The sequence below is a fragment of the Sciurus carolinensis genome, chromosome 11 (assembly GCF_902686445.1).
Source record: "Sciurus carolinensis chromosome 11, mSciCar1.2, whole genome shotgun sequence".
In the NCBI taxonomy this organism is placed as follows: Eukaryota; Metazoa; Chordata; class Mammalia; order Rodentia; family Sciuridae; genus Sciurus; species Sciurus carolinensis.
Genome location: NC_062223.1, coordinates 59,756,008 through 59,776,861, shown reverse-complemented (window position 1 = coordinate 59,776,861; position 20,854 = coordinate 59,756,008). Strand labels below are relative to the sequence as shown.

Below are 20,854 nucleotides of genomic sequence, written 5' to 3'. Positions count from 1 at the left end.
GTGGGTAGAATGGGGTGGGCCTGGGGGTGAAGGGAGGCATGGTTATTCCCCAACCCATGCCAGGCTTGATTCTCATTTAGCCACAGCTACCAGGAGGGGACCCTTACTACAGGGAATGTCCTGATGGTGATGGGAGGCCAGGTAAGAGGGGCCTGGGAATAGAGTCTTCATTGGGCAGGGGGTGTATTTCTATCTGGTTGAGGGGATGCAGGGAACTCAGTAGTTACAGAAGGGCTGTCTTGGGAGTTACTTAGAAGGGAACAGACAGGTTCCTGGTATGTGTTTGAAGTGTGAAAATTCATAAGACCCTTCCATTCCCATATTCCCAGTCTCTTGGGGCCCTGAAGCCAGCTGTGATTTTGGCAGGGGTGGGCACCAGTCCTTTCAGGAGACAGCCAAGCTCTCTGCCCTGCTCCAGGTGAAAGCAGGCAGGCAAGGCTCTAGCAGAGTGAAGTTCTTTTCTCCCTGCCTATCTTGCAAAGGCGGTCAACCCTGTCACAGATCCTTCTCCATATGCTGGAGGGTGCCCAGGAATACTGCCTGAGAAGCCAGCAAAAATTGGGCCACCTGCTGGAGGTTACAGGGAAGGATTGATTGAGAAGTAGAGCCTGAGTAGAGTCCTTTGAGTCGTGACCAATCCCTGTGGTTCACTTCCTGGATCCTCTGCATTTGTGGGAGAGGTGGCAGGGTTTGTTTGCTCCCTTTGCCAAACTTTGTTGACCTCCGGATCAGGGATTCAGGTTTTCTTTTGAATTCCAGTCTGCATTTGTCCCCTTTTTTCTACAACCACAGACATGTTATGCATTCAGCCCACACGTGGTGACATCCCCCACAGCAGTCTGAGTCACAGCTATGTGCACCAGTCCAACAAGCAGCTCTGGGTGACACACTGGGTCAGCAGGTTGGGGGGCATTGTTTATAATAGAAAACAATGAGACCCAGCTATCTGCCTTTTGGAAATATGTATCAAGGCCTGAGGTGGGCTGGGGTGGGCACGCTTGCTTTCTAATGTGGATTTGCTAGGTGTTTTTCTTCTCCTTTACCTGCTTTTCCAGGCTCCAAGTTTTAGAAGGGCAGTCAGATATAGTTTGAATTGAAAGGTAATGTAGACATTCTTTTTATAGATAGAGAAACTGAGGTAGGAGATTGATTTTCTGTGATCCCACAATGAACAGGTGAACTGAAGTCTCCTGATTGAGTCAGGCTTGTCCCTCTGCTCATGGATATCTAGGAATCCATGCATTTTAGTGGGAACATGATCCTTAACCAGACACCTCATTCCCCAAAGGACTTACTTCCTTACTAGTTTCCTGGGTAGCCTCCCTCTCCTTTCCTTATGGAAGGGTCACAAACATCTGCACCAGGCAACCTGGTTTCTCACATTATTCCATAAAGCAATAAGGAGTTTGAATGGCCTTCCTCTAAGGCGACTGGAGGGGTGTGGGACTAAGGTCCATATACCAGGGACACTTCTAGGGCTCCTATTTGAATGCCCTCATTTGTAAGGAAGTAGGCACGGATCCCAGACCAATAGCCAACCAACCTTGATTTCTAGACTGTCCAACTTCTGCAGAGCTCAGGCATTTTCCAGGGAACTGACAGTATAGACCAGCAGCTTCATGAATATGAATGAGAAAAAAAATTCATTATTATTTTTGGAAAACTCAATCCAGCTGAAGTTCAGCTTGCCTTTCAATTATTACTACTATTGGCCACAGACCACAAGAGTATCAGCAGTGTCTGTGACTGTTACCAGTAGAAATCACATTTTCCTATTACCTTACAGTTGTTGATATCTCAAGATATCATTTATGCTCATTACTACTTCAAAATTTTGGCAGTGATAAGATCTTGTTATTTCATGTGTTAATAAAGAAGCACAAATATTACTAAATCACATATTTCAATAATATATTTTCATAATTATAGTGTAATTGATTTCTTTTGTAATCTTAGGTTTTATTTGGTGTATTTAAAAATATTACTTTGTGAAGGTGTCCACATAGTTGTCACTAGATTGTCAAAGGAGTTCATGGCATAAAAATAATTAAGAACCCTTGATTGGTACTGAAGATGAATCATTTGAACAGGATTTAAAGACTTCTCCAAAAATGGCTCTGGGGCATGAACTGCCTTATACTCACAATAGGAGTTTCAGAGGCCACATCTAAGGTGGGGGTGAGGTGTAGAGACACAAAGAATGAGCTTAAGAGCTCTCCAGGGACCAGAGGAGGATGGTGGCTTCACCATTTCCTATTCCCTTTGGTCTCCAAGGGTCCCTAGGGTAGATTGCTATCAGGCAGGAAACCTGACCCCTAAGCCTGACCTGAATCTCTGAGTCAAGACTGTTGGAAAGACCCAGGAGGTACCAAAGGGTGGTGAGAAACCTGGCAAAGGATAGGTCAGCGACCTCCCAGATGGCCAGAAGGACAGGGAGAGGCGGGTATGAGTGTCAGGGCATAAGGCAGAGAGACCTCACCTGCCAAGGAAGGGCAGAGAGCTGGGACTGGGCTCCAGGGACTAAAGCTTCTGAATATTTGCTATGTTTCAAGTTATTTCAAGTCATTTACTGGGGGTTTAGCCTGGGCATGCAGCGATGCCAGAGAGTGGGGAAGACATGGAGATCAATACCCACAGTGTGGTTTGTGGCTTTTTGGTCCTGGGAACATGAACATAAGCTCCATGCTGGGACTCTGTCCTCTTCACCGCACCTAGCTCTGTGCCTGGAATGTAATTCTGGGGACACTGTACTAATGAGGAGACTGAGCCTCTAAGAGGGAACCTGCTGTGCCAGTTCCAGTCCCAGGTGACATTAGACCCCTCAGACCTAAGTTCTGAGAGGTCAGGGGTCCAGTCTAGTTTGTGGTGACTGGACACTCATGATACTCAGGCTAGTCCTTTCATATGGTTTATGTCTAAAGAGACCATGTGCCAGGGGTAGTCTGGAGATTAGGGATTTTCAGCCCTGCCTCGCCAGTCTCCTCAGATCTGTGGTCTCAGGGAGAGTCCTGACTTGGAACTGAGTTCCCAGAACAGTAGTTGGTAATCCTTGAAGCCTTGCTTCTGCTGCTGTTGGAAGAGCCCCAGGGGAAGGTGGGGTAGGGAAGGGTGTGGTGTTTCCTTTGTTCCTCAACTCTTCCCCATGTTTGTTCTCTAAAGGAGGGTTTCTGTTTGGGGCTATAGAGGGCAGTAGGCTTCCTGGGGAGGGAGGGAGAAGGAAGGGGAGGCTGGGGCAGAGAGAGGAATATGTTCAGACACAGCCCTTCATTGTCCTCCCCATCCTGTCTCTAAAAGGAAGTTGAAGCCCTGGACTCTTCGGCCATGTCTTCCTGGGAAAGGCGGCTCCATCGGGCCAAGTGTGCGCCATCTTGTAAGTGTGGTCTATGGGCTGTGTGTGACAGGGTCCTGGCCCAGGAGAAACTTTAAGGGCAGGAAGTGTCTTCCCTCTGGCCTCTTGTGACCTCTTTTTCCTGACTCAGGTCTGTTTACACCTTCCCCAGTCTTGGCCTCCAATGCCACTCTGCTTTTCCTTCCTACCTGAGGAGAGTTGTATCCTATGTCCCTGGGGCTCCCCTCACACTGTCTGACTCCAGTGAGATTGTGCTTCTTGTGCAGTGGCTGGTTTTCTCTCCCCTTCATTCTGTTCTGTGACTTCTTTCAATTTCCTGTGGCATTCCCTTCCTTATGTCCTGTTTTCTATGTCCTCTCCTCTCACCTTCCTGATGATCCCTCCCCTCACCTGTCTCATGCCTATGCCTGCCCCATGACCTGTTCCATGTCTGTGATTCCTCCTCTCACATGATGACTGCTTCCTTCACCACACTGTTCTACTTTGTTTCCTCTTCACCTGTGGCCTTCTCACTACATGCTTTACCTATGAGGTCCTCTCCTCATCCCCTGCCCTGTGGAGCATGGAGGAAGAATACTACCTGAGGATCTTCCGTGCAGTCTCCCCCTGCTCGCCCAACATGCTCCATTTTCTCAGTTCTGCTCCCTTGCCTGCTAGCCAGGATTTTAGCTTAGAGAATTGAAGGCCTGAGCCTAGGGACCTCTTGGTGCATACTAATGGCAAAGCCTCTGGGACCCACCCAGCTTGCTTGCTACAGAGTGGGCAGGGCTGCAGTCTGAGACACCCCAAAAGGCCCCCATTCAAGCCAGCTGCAAGGGAATATTGAGGTTGCCAGGGATGGGGACTTGGATTCCATGCAGCCTGGGAGGACTGGGGCCTGGTGCCCAGCAGGAGGAGGTATGTATCACTGGGTTCTGCCCACCTTGGCTCCATGGGGAGATGCCTCTGTGTCTCTCTTGCAGATTTGTTCTCCTGCTTCAATGGGGGTGAGTGTGTGCACCCAGCTTTCTGTGACTGTAGACGCTTCAATGCCAGTGGACCACGCTGCCAGATGGGTGAGTCTGGGCTGTACCCTCATCCTGGGGGGCAGGAACAGTAGGCCTGAGGACTGGAGTACTAAGCTGAGGGGAACTCACCATCCTCCAGCCTGGTGCCTAGCACAGCTGTGCAGAGAGGCTCTCTTTCCCTTGCCTCAGTGTACAATGCCGGCCCTGAGCGGGACAGTATCTGCCGGGCATGGGGGCAGCACCATGTGGAGACATTTGATGGCCTCTACTACTACCTCTCTGGGAAGGGCAGCTACACGCTGGTGGGGCACCATGAACCTGAGGGGCAGAGCTTCTCCATCCAGGTGAGCCCCCCCCCCCCCCGCCCCCGTCTGTCCAGAAAGCTCCACCAGTCCCTGGAGGCTGGGGTGACCTGAGCTCCACTCGTCCTGGAGAAGCTGGCACCTTCCTGTCCCCATCACAGCCAGTTGCAGCCCAGGGAGTCTGCACCTGGAAGGAGCCATGGCTCCACAGCTCCTGCTCACCCACCAACCCTCACCACAGCTGGCCATTCATTCATTTCTCAAGTATTTGAGTGCTACTGTACTCTTTTCCGGGTGCAAGGTTTTTGATGGTGGGAGACCTTGAGAACAAAAACCAGACGTGGAAAAAACAGACATGAAATGAAGTGAATCATTTCAAATACAACTGGGCACCAGAAGAGACATTTAAGTTGGGATCTGAAGAAAGAATTGGAGTTAGCAAAAGGGAGAGCAGCAGGAGTGGGGATGGACATGAGGATGTTCTAGGCAAAGGGAATTCTGGGTATTAAGGCATGGTGCCTTAGAGGAGATGGTGGAGATCCCAGATGACTTCATTTAGTCACTGCCTCTAAAGAGACTACCCGGATGTGCTGACCTTCCATGCTGGTACAGTAGCCCCTCTCTGGGTTAACCTCACCATTGTATGTCTCTTACAAGGCCTGCTTCTGGGTTTCATCCTCTACCAAAAACTTTCTAGGCTAGGAGCTGTGTATTTTGTTTGGTGTTTCCAGTGTCTGGATTAGTGCTCAGTAAAAGTTTGTAAAATATATGAATACGTGTGTGAGAGGCACTGTTTTGCAGACCTGATTTCCTCACCACCCACGTGTTGAATGGGGAGTTGCCTTCTGGCCAGTATACCCACCTGGAAAAAAATCTACCTAAGGAACCAGCTCTGCCTGGGTTAAAGGGTTGTGGATTTGGGGAGATCCTAGCACTCAGTGTCACCACTCTGCCAGCTGGGTGTTATCCTTCTGCCTCAGGAATAGCTGTACCACAAGGCTGCCCTGGAGGCCATGTCCTGGATGGACTGGGGCATGACCAATTCTCTCCTCTCTGCCTTGGGCTATCACACATCAGAGTTTTTCATGACTGTCATTTTGTGATGGACATGTGACAATTACTTAGACTAATGGGGTGCCACACGTAGATGGGTTATGAAACAACTTAATGGTTTATACCCAGAATTTAAAAAGTAGAAAGAAAATATAAGGATGTATTGCACATTAATATGGCTATTAATTTAAAAAAAAAGATTTTAAATTTGTTCTAATTAGTTATACATGGCAGTAGAGTGCATTTATGCATTTTGATAAATCATATATAAATGGAGTATAATTTCTCATTTTTCTGATTGTATATATTGTAGGATCACATGATATTAATTTTAAGCTTGGTTTTAGTTATATATGTATCTCTTACTGTGAGTTATGGTCAAAAATGCTTGGAAAACTTTTAATTAGACCTTGGGTGGCTTTCATAGCTCCCTTTCCTAGTTGAGGTGGCTTGAGTTTGCTTAACCACACCTAACAGTAATCTAATGGAAGGTTGGTTCCTGGGAAGGGTTTCTGGACATGGCAGGAAGACACTGTCACACCTTTCCCCTAAGCTCTGGGTACCCCATCCTACCGAGTGGGTTTATGGCTTCTGAACTGCCAGAGAAAAGGTACGTGTGACAAACAGCATTGTAGCAATGTGTGTGCCTGCATGTGCAGGGGAGCTGGTCTCTGCCCACCAGCGGTGTGGGGAGGGGAGTGCAGTGTGCTTATGGTGTGTGCATTGAAAGTGTCCTGTGAGTATATATATGGGTGTGTGTGACTGTGTTTTGTGTGAGCATGGAATGGTGTGAATACATAAACTGCCATCAGTCTGATGGGACAACCTAGGAAGGATAAATAAACCCGTCCAGAAACAGAGAGATGGTACAACGGTCTGAAGGGAACCCTGGAATCCAATCCAGGCAGACTGGTTTATAATCCTGCCTCTACTATTTGCAACCTGTGTGTGCAACCTTAATCACTCCACCTCTCTGTGCGGCAGTTTCTTCCTCTCTAAAATGCAGATAATCTTAGCTCCAACCTTCCTGTGGTACTGTGGGGACTAGGAGAGGCCATAGAGGAAAGGTGCTTGGCCCACAGTGGTAAACAGAAGCTCAACAAGGAGCGCAGCTCAGGGCCAGGACTGTAGCAGGAACCTACGAACTGGCCTTTGAACCCTCCAATCAGGTGCACAACGACCCACAGTGTGGCTCCGCCCCCTACACCTGCTCAAGGTCTGTCAGCCTCTTCCTTGCGGGTGAGCAGGAGATCCATCTGGACAAGGAAGTCACCCATGGAGGCATGAGGTAACTATGACTCTTCCACCCTGAGCCATCCTCCATTCCTACACTGGGAAGGGGACATCTGCCCTTCTCAAGCCTAAAGGAAATTGTTTTTAGGGGACAAACAGCACTTTCCACCATCAGGGCATAAGCTTGCTGTCTGATCAGCTGGGTGTCAGTGGGGGTTGGCAGGAAGTTAAGGCCCTCGTGGTTTTCTGGAACCCCTAGATTGTGGGTTTCCATACAGAAGGTACAGAAGATGGCAGAATTTTCCATAGATTTGGGTTTACCACTATAAACATGCTTAATTTCTTTTTCTTTCATAATTTGATGGAACTCTTCCCAAATGGATCACACAGTTCTGCCTCCTCTGAGCAGACTACTCCCATTTTCACACTTTCCTGATGATGCCAGGTCATTTTGAATGTCAGTTATCTTGCTGGGCCATCAGGGATGCCTGGGGACCACCTGAGGGCTGAAGACTGCCCTCACACTAAATTACCCTAGACTGTGGTTCTGTCTGAATTCTTTCCCTTGCTGTCCAATGTCACTTCAGATTGCTTCCACAGAGGCTCTTCCAATTATGACTTTTGCTTCTGCATCTCTTGCTTCAGATCTGGAAACTGGGTACCCAAACTTTATGGAGTTGAGCATAAGACTAAGACTGCTGTAAAGGTTGGACTAACATTTAGATCTTTTAGCTGGTTAGGCACTACTTTTGTTTCTCTTTTCTGATTTTCAGCTGGAGTGGAAGTTGGCAAATCCTAGATTGACCAGGGTCCCTGTACCAGTAAAACTGGGAAAGTGGTCAGGAGTGCTCCATGTGCTCTATGTCTTTTCTTGCTCTCAGTTTTCTTCCTCTCTTACCTTCTGTTCTTGTTTCCCATCAAAATAAATAAATAAATAAATAAAGTAGAAGTCCACTTTATATCTGCTTTCCTATCTGGGAGAAAGGAGGTGGCAAATTCAATCTCTCTAAGATTTATTTCCTGCCAAAAAGTTTGCAATATTGAAAATCCTTTTGCCGAGTATGGTGGTGCATGCATGTAATCCCGGCAATTTGAGAGGCTAAGGCAGGAGGATTTCAAGTTTGAGGCCAGCCTCAGCAACTTAGTGGGTCCCTCTCTCAAAATTAAAAAACAAAAAAATTTAAAGGGATGTAACTCAGTTGTAGCATGCCCCTGGGTTCAATCCTGAATACCAGAAAAAAGAAAGAGGCGGGGGGAAGAAGAAAGAAAGCTCTCTGAAGAGTAAAGTGCCTCTTCCAGGCACCTGGGAAGTCAAGGGGGAGGTTTTGTGGGGCCTTCAGGTCATGGGGTGGGGGATGGCTGGGCCTCTGGTCAAGGAACAGGGTCATAGAGGTAGAGTAGACTCCCTGAAGCTGTGCTATGCCCTGCAGGGTCCCACTGCCACATGTGATAGGGACCGTACATCTGCAGCAGCTTGCTGGCTATGTCATTGTGCGGCACCAATCAGCCTTCACCCTGGCCTGGGATGGCACCTCGGCTGTCTATATCAAGATGAGTCCAGAGTTCCTGGGCTGGACCCAGGGGCTGTGTGGAAACAACAATGCTGACCCCCAGGATGACCTCGTGACCAGCTATGGTGAGGTTCAGGGCTTTGGTGTGGGTAGAGACTGGGTCAGGCTGGGAGGGGTTGGAGGGGACTTGGGGCAGAGTTCTGGGGTTAGGGTCATCATGTTAAGGACCCAGTGGGAGGCCAGGGACCTCTTGCTAAATGTGTGATCTTAGGCATGTTCTCAACTACTCTGGACCTCAGTTTCTTCACTTAAAAAATAGTCATGACAAGAATTCCTGTTAAGATTATGTGCAGATCTAATGAAAACTTTCCAGGGAGCAGAGGGAGGAGAAAGGGAACAGGGGCCTAGAAAGAGCTGAGAAGAGAAAGGAACCAGATAGAGTTGAAGGTACCTATGGAGCGGGATGGGGTGGGAAGTAAAAGTGAAGAACTCAGGGACAAGTCATGGTGGCTCTGGCTAAAAGAAGGGAAGTGACTCCTTTTGAGCACTCACAATGTGCTAAACACTTTACTGCACCATCTCCAGTAGTCTTTGTAATAAAGTTACTGGGGGAATCATTTCTCCTTTCTACACATGGGGAATCAGGCTCAGCGAAGTAGAGGAACTTGTTCAGACTCACACACCAGTTCTCTCTTGGCTGCATGGTATTGGCTCCTCTGAGTTTGGAGCAGTAGGGAGCCACTACAGGTTCTTGAACATTCTTGACTATTATACCTGAATAGCTTTTCCATGGGAATGGCTCACCTGGGAAATTCAGATTGAGATGGCAGCTCAGGAGGCTGATTCTTCAAAACTGCTTTTCTATTCCTTGGCACCTGCCTTTGCTCAGAGCCCTCTGCTCCTCTTGCCCCCACCCTCCCTGATTATGCTAATTCTCTCCTACAGGAAAGCTGACAGATGATGTGGCTGAGTTTGTGCACAGTTGGCAGGAGTTGGTCCCCAACCACCCTCCAGGGCCCACAACCTCCTCCCTTCCTCGCCCACCATGCCTGCAGCAAAGCCCTGGAACTATGCAGGTCTGGCCCTGGGGAGAGACCCCTGACCTCAGTGCCAGGCTGTGGTTGGTTTCCTGTTCAGTTCTTAGAAAGCCATTGGCTGCAGGGGCCCAGGCAACGGTTGCCCATGACCCCTTCACTCTCATCTCCATACTCTACCTCCTCTAGACCAAGTCAGGGTTCACTATGGGGCTGGTGAAGTGAGGGCTATGTGTGGCCCTGCCAGTCCCAACCCCAGCTTCTGGCCCTTATGTCATCCAGGGTGTGTATGAGCGGTGTGAGGCACTGCTGCGGCCTCCCTTTGATGTCTGCCATGCCTACGTCAGTCCTCTGCCCTTTGCGGCCAGCTGTACCAGTGATCTCTGCCAGTGAGTGGGAGCCAGGAGTTGTGTGGTGTTGGGTTATGAGGAACTCCTTCCAGTATTTGGGGTGAGGGCTCTGAATGTGGGTCACTGAGTCTGATAATCCCAGATATGCTTCTCAAAGCTCTGGAATTCCCATCTGCCTAGGTGGGGCAGAGCTTCCCCCATTAAACTGAGGCCCTGAGGGGCCTGAGCCCCTCAGGATCAAACAGCAAGTCAGTGGCAATACTGAGACTGGAATCCAGATTTCTGCCCTCAGTCTAGGGATCTGTATGTCTAGATGCCTCTTCATCTCCCTTTCAAACTGAGGGGGAGGAGGGGTAGTGGTAGTCTCTATAAGGTGCTTCAGGACTGGTGGCAGATTAGACCTTGTTTCAATGTGACCCTCAATTTCCTTTGCACAGATCAGGAAGTGATGAAGCCACCTGGTGCCGAGCGCTGGCTGAGTACGCTCGGGCGTGCGCACAGGCTGGGCGGCCCCTGCAGGGTTGGAGGACCCAGCTCTGGCAATGCAGTAGGTGCAGCCTGGTGGTGGGCAGGGAGGGCTTCAGACAAGCTCTGATGTGGGCTTTGGGTGGCATCCTCAGTTCTTAGCTGAATGCTCTGCCCCATTCAGAACCACAGTCATCAGAGCTTTAAGCCCTGAGGTTTCAACTGCATGTGACAGATGGGAAAACTGAAGTTCAGAGTCAGGGATAGGGGACTGGTCTGTGTCCTCAGAGTGAGATGAGGCTGGTCTGAGAACCTTCCAGGCCCTTGCCAATTTCCTGGGCACACAGTGCTCATTTTGGGACTACAGAATCAGGAAAATCAAAAGCTTTGGATTCCCATTTGGGGCCTGGAGTGAGAGTGGGTCCTGGCTGAGCCAACAGGCCACTGGCTCCCTTCCTCCCAAGCCGTGCACTGCAAAGAGAAGGCCTTTACCTACAATGAATGCATCACCTGCTGCCCTGCCTCCTGCCAGTCCCGGACATCCTGTGTGGACAGCGAAATTGCCTGTGTGGATGGCTGCTACTGCCCTAATGGTATGCTAGGGGCTGCAGTGGGGGTCTGGCAGCATCTGTCTGGCCTGGCAAAGAAACAGGGGCTCAGAGATGTCCTGTTTGTAGAATGAATGAAAGAAGAAAGGAGCAGACAACTAATAAGTGAATATCTTAAGGGATATGGGTGGAACTGTGGCCTCTTCCGAAAAGCACCAGGATATTTGATTTCATTGTGATATTTAACTTCATTGGGACTGAGCTTTTTAAGGTGTGTTTATGAGGATATGTCATTCATTCATTCACATGTGTATTTGTTTAAACATCTATCCATGTAAAGTTACTTTATCTTGCTTTTCACGGTGTAAAAATTTGCATCACATCTGTGGTGTGCAATTCATTTGGCGAGGCATAAGACTGATATAAAAAATATATATGTAAGCTGTGGGCATTGATTTTAGGGATCAGGATCTGGTTTCAGGGATAATACACACATCTAACTCCAGCCTAAGATATGATGTGGTGAAAGCCAGCTCAGGGGTTCAAACAAGGAGAGAAATAGGAATTCATAGGAGGGGAGTTAGGGAAGGCTTCCTGGAGAAGGTGATACCTAGGGTGGTTCCAGATGCATGACAGGCCTTTGAGAGGTGGTGAGGAGAAGCTAGTTAGTGTGCAGGTTGGGGGTGGTCCTCTGAGCAGTGGGGATTATTGCCTGGAAGAAATTCTGAGCCTAGGATTTAGAGGAGAGAGTTTGAAAGTGGGCTCAGAAATGAACACACGTGCATAAGGGGATCTTTATTACAGGCACTGGGAAACCATAAATGGCTCATGAACAGAGGCAGAGGTGAGTTAAATAGGACTTTGTTTTTGCTCTAGGGCTGATCTTCGAGGATGGGGGCTGTGTGGCACCAGCTGAGTGTCCCTGTGAGTTCCATGGGACTCTGTACCCACCTGGCTCTGTGGTGAAGGAAGATTGTAATACCTGGTCTGTATCCACTGCCTAGAGGGAGGGGCCTGAGGTGGCTGGGGCTTTCTGTCAGTGTTGCCCATCTGTAATCTGGTAGCCCTGATGACACAGGGGTATTCACTCAGCTTCTTTGAGTCTTTGGGGATCTCATTAGATCCAATCTGTGGGGGTGGGGGTGGGGACTGTCTGTCACCCATTTTAGAGAAGGGAACATGGAGGACTGGGAGCAGGAGCTCTGGGACCCCTGCAGTCTCCTAGCATCGAAGCCAAGCCTGGAGAGGTAACTTTTGCCCCCTGGTCTCTGTTCCAGTACCTGCACTGCGGGCAAGTGGGTGTGCAGCACTGCTATCTGTCCAGGTACATCAGACCCTCACCTTGAACTCTGACCCATTCTCCTGGTCTCACGGGTTATGGGGCAGGGACACTCCAGGGGCCAGGCCAGCTGGAGGTCACTTAGTTTCCCTTGCTTCCTCAGAATTGCTTTGCCTGACCAGGGAATTGCTTCATCTTTGTCAGAAGGGTGTTATGTGGGGTCCTGTATATTTAAGGCCCTTCATGAGTTTGGGGAACTGAGACTAGTCCCCAAGTCCAGGGCCTGGTCCCCCCTCAGAGGGAGATCCCCAGGTAAGGCTGTGTCTTTCTTGAGATAGCTCTCTGAGGGCAGGCCTGGTCTGCCCCTGACCAGGACTCTCAAGTGGAAAGCTTCTTACTCTACTCTGATTCTGAAGGATAGAGTTCTGTATCCTCATGCTTGGGACCTGCAAGGCAGACAATCCCTTTGGGGTAGCTCCCTTGGTCAGTGGCCTTTCTCTTCTTCAGCTGAGTGCTCAGTGACTGGTGACATCCACTTTACCACCTTTGATGGCCGGCGGTACACTTTCCCTGCCACATGTCAGTACATCCTGGCCAAGAGCCGCTCCTCGGGCACCTTCACTGTGACATTGCAGAACGCACCATGTGGCCTGGTAAGGCTGGGGCTCCTAGGTTTAATCTCCCAGTTACTCCTGTCCACTAGCCTTAGAGAGAGTGGGATTTAGGGGAGAGCCACAGGTCTTTCCTTTGCCCCCCTGTCTGCTGCCTCTTCTCTCTGGGCAGAGCCAGGGTAGAGACAGTTCAATTTTTTGGACACTGCTTCCATCCTTGGATCTCCCAACCTCCTACATGAGTTTTTAAAATATGTATACATTAGTTTTCATTCTTTGTGCTATAAAGTTCCATGGGTTTTGATAAATGCAACTTCCAAGAACTGCATGCACTTTTAAAAAAATCTGTACCCAATCAGATAGGACAAACTAAATGTTGTTGTATCTCTCTTTTGAAGTCTGGAGACATTAGGTGATTTTTTTTTAAGGTCTCGAAGCTTTCAGTTGCATAAGGATTTGAACCTGAGACTTTGACTGAAGTAAATAGACTTTCTTCCCATACCATTGATATGTTCTTATGGGACCAGAGGATGAGTGAGCTGGACAAAGAAGATAATTTTTAAATATAATAGCTTTGAGTTATTTCAGGTATTTTGTGTCTTCCTGGGCAGGGACTGGGAAGGATGGTTGTGGATTTTTGTACAATATTTTCTGAAAATTTCTAGCCCTGATCATTTTCTTATTTCACTGCATTTTATTGTGCCACTCTGTTACACTTTTTCTATTGTACTTAGGATAAAGTACCCAAATATTACAAGGCTCTGCCTAAGCTCTTCCTGCCCACCTCTTGAGCCTCACCTTGAACTACTTTGCCAAGTGGGTTCTGGTGCTGCTAGTCTTCCTGTGTTGGGCTTTTGTATAGGCTCAGTACAGGATATTTCCTTCCTCTCCTTGTCTCTGCCCAACTAGCTTCTATTCACCATGTAAAACTCAACTTAAATGACATTTTTTTGTGCTTCAGTTTTCTGATCTGCAAAATGTTGCTAGTAGTACTTATCTGATCAGATTGCTATGAGGATTAGGTGAGTAAATGAGATTGGAACAGCACCTGAACAAAGAATCTCCATATTAAAGTTAGCTGTTATATCATAATGATATTATATAGATATTTTATTACTGTTATGATTATTTTACATTATTATTATCATTCCCTAGGATGGTTTTTCCTATCTCTGCAGTCAAAATCTGATCCCTTCCTATGCTTTTCTAGTACCTTAACCCTGCTTGCAGCACTAATCACAATTATAATTAATCAACTTTGTAATTACTTATTTAATGTCTGGATCCTACTGTTATTTAATAATCTCCCTGAGGACAGAAACTATATCTGTTTTTTTAATCAATAATCTACAAAATTTGGTACAGTGTAGCTTGCACATGGAAGGCACTCAAGAAATGTTTCAATTAATGATTGCATGCATGACTTCCCGTGGAAGGGAGGTATGAATGGGCCCAAAGTATACTATCTATTTCAGAGATGGAGAACTTGATAGCTCACTTCTTCCTGCCTGTTAATGCAGTGCAGGATTGACACATGGAAAAAGCTATATAAGTGTCCATAAAAGGATGAAGTTGAAGTTTTGGGTTGTGGTCAGATCTGGGGAGCTGGTGTTTCCAAGGTTAGACTCTGGGTCATCTGTATCTATCATTTTTGTTACCCAAGATATTCTACTGACTTCCTCCAATTTGAGTTTGTGTCTGATCATTCCCCAGATGGGGGAATTTTGTTTTAAGTTAGATGACCCCTGATATTCTTTAGGGTTCTGTTTGCCACTCTGAGGAGCCTGCCCCTCAAACTGGGTTGGGTCTCTTGTCTCTGGAAGTCTCTGTTGGGCCAGCAGGAAAAACAAACTAACTCTGTCCCATTGTCCCTTCTTTCTCTCCAGAACCAGGATGGAGCCTGTGTCCAATCAGTGTCCGTGATTCTGCACCAGGACCCTCGGAGGCAGGTGACACTGACCCAGGCAGGAGATGTCCTTCTGTTTGACCAGTACAAGATCACCCCACCCTACACAGATGGTATGACTTAAAATGGTCAAGAGAGCTAGTTGGGAACTGGCTATTCAGCCCTCTTCCAGGCTCCTCTGGCCAAAGGAACTGCTATGTACATGGGGAAGAACTCACATTCTAGTTCTATGGGGGTCAGGCTAGGGGACACTTTCGTTCCAGAAATGGTGGCTCCTAAAATGTGTCTGTTCCCACCTCAACATGATAGTAGTCTTCTAGAAGTATGACAGTTTTTCCTTTTCATCAGCACATGAACAGGGCTCCTTCACATCCCTGTACTTAGATTTATTTATTATTCTACCTGGTACCCAATTTCACAAGGGGCTTATGGGGAGCTTATAGGAAACACATTTAACAGAAAAGTCAAAAACATTAACTAAAATACAGAACCAGAGACCATATTTTAGGAAGAAAGAAAGGGAGGAAGGGAGGGAAGGAAGGAGGACAGCCAGTGACAGGCCAAAAAATAAGAGTGGGGATTCACTGCATGTAAAAGGGCCACAGAAATGCAAGTCATGAAAGATGTAAAAGTTGGTACAGTTGAATCTAAAATTTAAGTTTGCTACAATTGAATCTATAATTATATTGTGGGCTTCCTAGTGTCCACTGTGGAGAGAACTTTTGGTTCCAGAATTCTCCTTGTGCTCAAGGAGGAAACACACCATTCCTTAGGAAAGCAAAGCTGTAACTGTTAGTACCTGAATGCTAAAATAAAAATTTCAGCCCAGGCTATCTGGTTATCCCTGGGTCCTGATTCCATCATTAAACAGGTTTTTCTCAGGGAACCCCAAACCCACCCTGTGGCTGGGGAGTCTGAAGCCTGGACTGGGCGTAGGGGTGGGCCAGGGTGGTGGTTGCGGGCAGAGTGGCCAAACTTCCTACATCCCCTTCCCGGTGTGTCCAGACGCCTTTGAGATCCGCAGGCTGTCCTCTGTGTTCCTGCGAGTGAGGACCAACGTGGGCGTGCGAGTGCTTTACGACCGGGAAGGGCTGCGGCTGTACCTGCGTGTGGACCAGCGATGGGTGGAGGACACCGTGGGCCTCTGCGGCACCTTCAATGGCAACACACAGGATGACTTCCAGTACGTATCCGGAACCAGAAGGCAAAGCGGGGATGGCCCTTTACGGCAGAGTATCCAGGGACACGCCCCGGAAGTGTCTCCTATGGGCCCTCACTGTGCCTCACGTGCACTATTAACTGTTCTATACTGAAATTGAAGTATGTTCTTTAAAGCAGTGCTTCCCAGACAGTATGCAGATCAGTCACTTGGGGAGCTCCTTTAAATACTGATTCCTGGGTGCCACTTCTCAAGACTCTGACAAAAGGTGGGGCCCAAGAATCTAATTTTGGATAAGCACCTACTGAGATTCTAGTACATGAGATCTATGAACCATACCTGGAGAAATACTGCTTTATAGTGAAGTCTTAAAACTGGGGGACCTCAGGCTGGGTTTGATTTGGCTTATGGTTTTAACTGACTGTGAATACATTTAGGTGAGTGCAAGTCCCTGGTAAGCCAAGGGCACCAACATTACCAGCAGGCTCATATAACCAATATGCCTTTCCTACCTGGTGCTGGGAGGCTTTTGAGTTTGCACCTTGTGGGTCTCCCTAAATTTAGCTGTTTCCCATGACCTGACATAGTGAGAGAAAGACTCTTTAGAGACGTGAACACCATTTTGGAGCTTGAGAGGGGAAAGGAGCAGTCCTTCCAGAAAGGAGAGCAAAGGAGAGATCTTGAACCTGAAGGTTCTGGTCAATTCTTAACGTATATACATTGGACAATGCAGAAGGAAACATAGGAGGCATTCTTTAGATAGGAATGAGAATTCAGGTTTGCTATTAAAAAAAAAAAAAAACAAGAAAAAGATGAGAGCTTTTAATGCATGTACATTTTAAAATGTAGCTTTCTTCTCTGTCTTGCCTGGTAGGGATGATGTTGGGAAAGCTGGCCAGGTGGTGGGAGCAGACCTTGGTTTAGCATGTGGGTTGCTTGCCATCCTGCTACATGTGAATTCTGGGTGGGAGAACTGTTTTATGTAACAGGAGCGCTTCCACTGCCCTGGAGCAATAATGTGGGCATGGTGGGTACCAGGCACCAGGGCAGATTATAACCTCTTTCTACTTTGCCACCTACACCAGAGTTTGGTGACTCATGGAGTCTGGTTATGTTTGGGAAGCTTGCTTGTTGCCCTTTCTTCCTTCACTGCTCCTTGCTTGGCAATGTCCTACTTGGAGAGCCAAAGGGAGAGCCAAGGAATTTTCAGGAAGGAAAAGGGGAGAAAGTTGAAACCTGGTGAGGTTTGGTGCTTTTCATGGTCCTTGTTTCTCTTTCTGACATGAAGATCTGGTGTGGGTGCTGAAGGCAGGCAGTGTATGGTCCTAAGCTCATTTTCAGATTCTTTTGGATCTAACTCAGCATGTTGTGTGTATGTGCATGTGCCCATGTGCCCATCCATTGTATGTTTGAATGTGGCTGTGTAGATTGCCTGGGCTATTTGTGTTTCTGACATATTTTGGTGCTCAAGGTGTGTGTGTACTGGGGGTGCATGCAAGTGGTTTGTATGGGCTTGTATGTGTGTCACATTTATGTGAATACATGTGTGCCTCTGAGTGTGTGCTTGTGCTTAGTCTATGGCTATGTGTGCATATATGAGCAAGTGGGTGGATGTGCCACTGAGTCCACATGAGCAAGTATGTGAATATGGCTGTACCATGGCTGCAGGTCTCCTGTGGGTGTGCCTGAGAGCACCCCACAACTCTTTGGAAATTCTTGGAAAACACTGTCTGCCTGCTCCCCGCTGGTTTCTGGCTCCCCACTGGACCCCTGTGATGTGCATCTGCAAGCCGGTGAGGTGGGGGCAGAGGGTAATCATGGAATTGAGGGTGGGACTGCTTTGAGAGAGAGATGGGAACTCTGGACATAATGATGTTGGCCATATTCATAGGAGTGATTAGAACAGGAGGAGCCACAGGGATGGGACAGGAAAGAGGCTAGGCAGATAGGAAGCCTCATGTTTTACCCCTGTCATGTACATACACATTCACACTGAGTGAAAGCTAAAGTCCTCAGTGACCCCACTAGGCCCTCTGTGCCCATCCCCTTATCTCAGTGCTTTCTACTCTACCCTGGCCACCCTGACCTCCTTACTGTTCTTCCTATGAAGCCAGGTCTGCCTCCTCCCAGCCTTTGCACTCCTGGTGGCTTCCCCCTGCAGTGTTCTTCCCTCAGACAGACACATGCTCTTTGAAAAGACTTACCTCTTTTCATATTTCTTCAAATGTATTCTCTCTGGGGCCTTCCTGACCACCTGCATTAAGCTTTATTGGCTCTCCTGTTCCACCTCACACTCCTAGTTTTCTCTCACTTTTTAGATTCTTCCACTTCTAATTTAGTATTTATTAATTGTTTACTGACTATCTCCTCTAACAATCTCCTCCTTCATGAGGGCAGGGACTTCTGTTATTTGCATTCACTACTGTGTCTTCCTCTACCAGATAGATTCATGCCTAGTGCAAGGTAGAATCAGGATGTGAATGTATGCATACACATACACACTCACGGCCGTTTACACCCATGCCCAAGGCCAGCCACTTATTCATACTCAGACTTACTGAGCCACACCTACACACTGCCAGCCATCATGCACTGAGGCACCTGCCTCCATCTCCTCTATACAAACACACACAGGCACACATAGACACACAAGCACACACTCCCTAACCCAGTCCCTTCAGTCGTGGGCAGGGTGAGAGAGGCTGAGTTCTGGGACATCAGGCAAACTAGACCCCTGACCACCTGTCCCTTGTTCCCAGCCTCCTATGCAGTGCAGTCCTGCAGCGTGCTCATGGGGGAGCTGTTTGCACCTTGTTCTGCATACCTGAGCCCCGTGCCCTACTTCGAGCAATGCCGCCGGGATGCCTGCCGCTGTGGGCAGCCCTGCCTGTGTGCCACACTGGCCCACTATGCCCATCTGTGCCAGCGCCATGGACTGACAGTCAACTTCCGTGCCCACCTGCCAGCCTGTGGTGAGTTCCCCACCATGTGTGCTGATGGGGTGTGGGCTGGAGGTGCCTGGGCTCCAGTCCTGGATGTTTGCTGCCCCCTAGACTTTCCACTGGGCCTTACCTCCTGCTCCTGAATCTGCCTCTGCCTCTCACAATCAGCTTCTCCTGTGCTTTCCATCTCTGCCAGTAGCCCTTGGTGCTTTCCATCTCTGCCAGTAGCCTCTGGTTACCTGGTCTTGACACCTGGGACATGTCACTCAGGACTGCTTCTCTTATCCTCACCTCAGTCCATCTCCAAGAACTGTCAGTCCAGTCGGTCCCAAACTCACCCAACCCACTTTTTGCCACCTCCCCTGCTACTGCCCTAGTCAGAGCCACCTTCTTGGTGTGGCAGAATATTCTTTCTAAAGAGCACTGGCTTGGAGGCCCTTGATTTAAGTGAACACATGTCTTAATAGCCACCCCATTCTGAACTATGCACTCCTCCCTCTTCTTGGTCATCTCTGTGCCCTCATCCCCAGCACAGGACCCAACTCTCAGTGAGCTCTTAGCAAAAGTTTGGAATAAATGGAAAAGGCACTATACTGGAAGTCAGGAGACCAGAGTTCTATTCCAGTCCTGCAGGTAATGTGCCCCTCTCAGAACCAAAGTTTTCCTAAGGGTGATTGGACAGAATCAGTGGGTTTTGACTCTGGCTGCACATTAGAACATCATAGGACATTTTTTAAAAATTGCACACATCTAGGGCACATCCAGTATCACCTAAGACAATACATCTGACACTGGGGTACAGACAGCAGCATTTTAAAAGAGCTTCCATGTGGCTTTGATGTGCAGCTGGGATTGAGAACAACTGAACTTGACAGTCTCAGTAGGTCTGCTGGCCCTGACACTGGGGAAGGCTCCTGGGGAGTGGGATGGTAGCCAGATGAGAAGACAGTGGCCCTGCGTCTTGGAACAAAGGACCTGAGAATCTGCTAGAGGGAACCAGTCCATCTTCACAGCTTTGGAAGTGAGAGAGTGGAAGAATGCACACACCCATGAGAGCCATGGGCTGGGTTCTGGGCCATCAGGATTGGTGACTTCCACTCTTCTCCCAACCTAAGAGCAATGCCCTGAAGGGAAAAGGAAATGCCAGTGATAGACAAGGCCCACCTGCTACTTTACTAGAGAGGCAGTGACTCTGGAGTCAGACCTAGGTTGAAATCCCAACCCTGACCTTGATCTGCTTGTGACCTTGGGCAAGTGTCTAAACATCTCTGGGTCTCAGTTCTTCTCATCAGATGACAACCCACCACACTACATAGTTACAGGGATGAGAGAGTGAAAGCACGGTTCTCCTTCCTACTGCAGCATTGTCCTGTGAGGCCACCAAGGAGTACAGCCCCTGTGTGACCCTGTGTGGGCAAACCTGTCAGGACCTGGCCAGCCCTGAAGCCTGTGCAGTTGATGGTGGAAGTGACTTCAGCAGGGATGAGTGTGTGGAGGGCTGCACCTGTCCACCAGACACCTATCTAGATGCCCAAGCTGACCTCTGTGTCCCCAGGTGAGTGGGCCAGCTTGACCTCTGAGTCACGTCAGAGATATGATGGGGTCTCCAGGGCCTCTAAACTTGGGGAGACTGATTGGACTTCTCCTGTCCCTCCCTTATCTCATGTGCAAGCCAGACCTTGGTGGGTGAGGTGGTAGGGGCTTTCTCCTCTGAATCTCCCTCTTGGTCTCCTCGGCTCTGGCTCTTCAGGCTACTCCTGCTGGTGTTCCCACAGAGCAGAACAACTCATGGAACCAAGAGGACTCCCTCACCTCCTCTCTTCTTCCACAAGTATTTGTTTACATCCTAGTATGTTCCACACAATTCTAGGCTCTGGAAATTCGGTAATGAACAAAATAGTCTTGCCCTCATGCAGCTCACACTCCAGGGTGGTGAGACCTAATCAACAGCCCAGTGGTAAAAGGTCCTACAGAGTAAGGGCAAGGAGTCCCATACTGCCACCTACATGGGGTGAGTGTGGGGGGAAGTCCCCTCTGCTGTGTTGAGGTCCGAGCGGAGACCTGAGGGAAGAGAGAGGCATCAGGGGAGTGGATGCCTGAGCTCA

The 20,854-nt window shown here is 48.5% G+C and overlaps 1 protein-coding gene across 1 annotated transcript in view; it reads left to right on the top strand.

Moving 5' to 3' along the window:
* The window catches only part of Otog (otogelin), a 79,220-nt gene that overhangs the window by 645 nt on the left and 57,721 nt on the right, over positions 1 to 20,854 (top strand). Inside the window, exons 3-20 of the mRNA XM_047517925.1 lie at positions 81 to 141; positions 3,295 to 3,370; positions 4,312 to 4,404; positions 4,546 to 4,700; positions 6,881 to 6,999; positions 8,375 to 8,580; positions 9,401 to 9,531; positions 9,772 to 9,878; positions 10,277 to 10,386; positions 10,769 to 10,897; positions 11,729 to 11,837; positions 12,130 to 12,176; positions 12,639 to 12,784; positions 14,629 to 14,761; positions 15,654 to 15,831; positions 17,476 to 17,600; positions 18,567 to 18,779; positions 20,112 to 20,304. Coding sequence (XP_047373881.1) covers positions 81 to 141; positions 3,295 to 3,370; positions 4,312 to 4,404; positions 4,546 to 4,700; positions 6,881 to 6,999; positions 8,375 to 8,580; positions 9,401 to 9,531; positions 9,772 to 9,878; positions 10,277 to 10,386; positions 10,769 to 10,897; positions 11,729 to 11,837; positions 12,130 to 12,176; positions 12,639 to 12,784; positions 14,629 to 14,761; positions 15,654 to 15,831; positions 17,476 to 17,600; positions 18,567 to 18,779; positions 20,112 to 20,304 — 2,331 coding nt within the window. The remainder of the gene's footprint in view (positions 1 to 80; positions 142 to 3,294; positions 3,371 to 4,311; positions 4,405 to 4,545; positions 4,701 to 6,880; positions 7,000 to 8,374; positions 8,581 to 9,400; positions 9,532 to 9,771; positions 9,879 to 10,276; positions 10,387 to 10,768; positions 10,898 to 11,728; positions 11,838 to 12,129; positions 12,177 to 12,638; positions 12,785 to 14,628; positions 14,762 to 15,653; positions 15,832 to 17,475; positions 17,601 to 18,566; positions 18,780 to 20,111; positions 20,305 to 20,854) is intronic.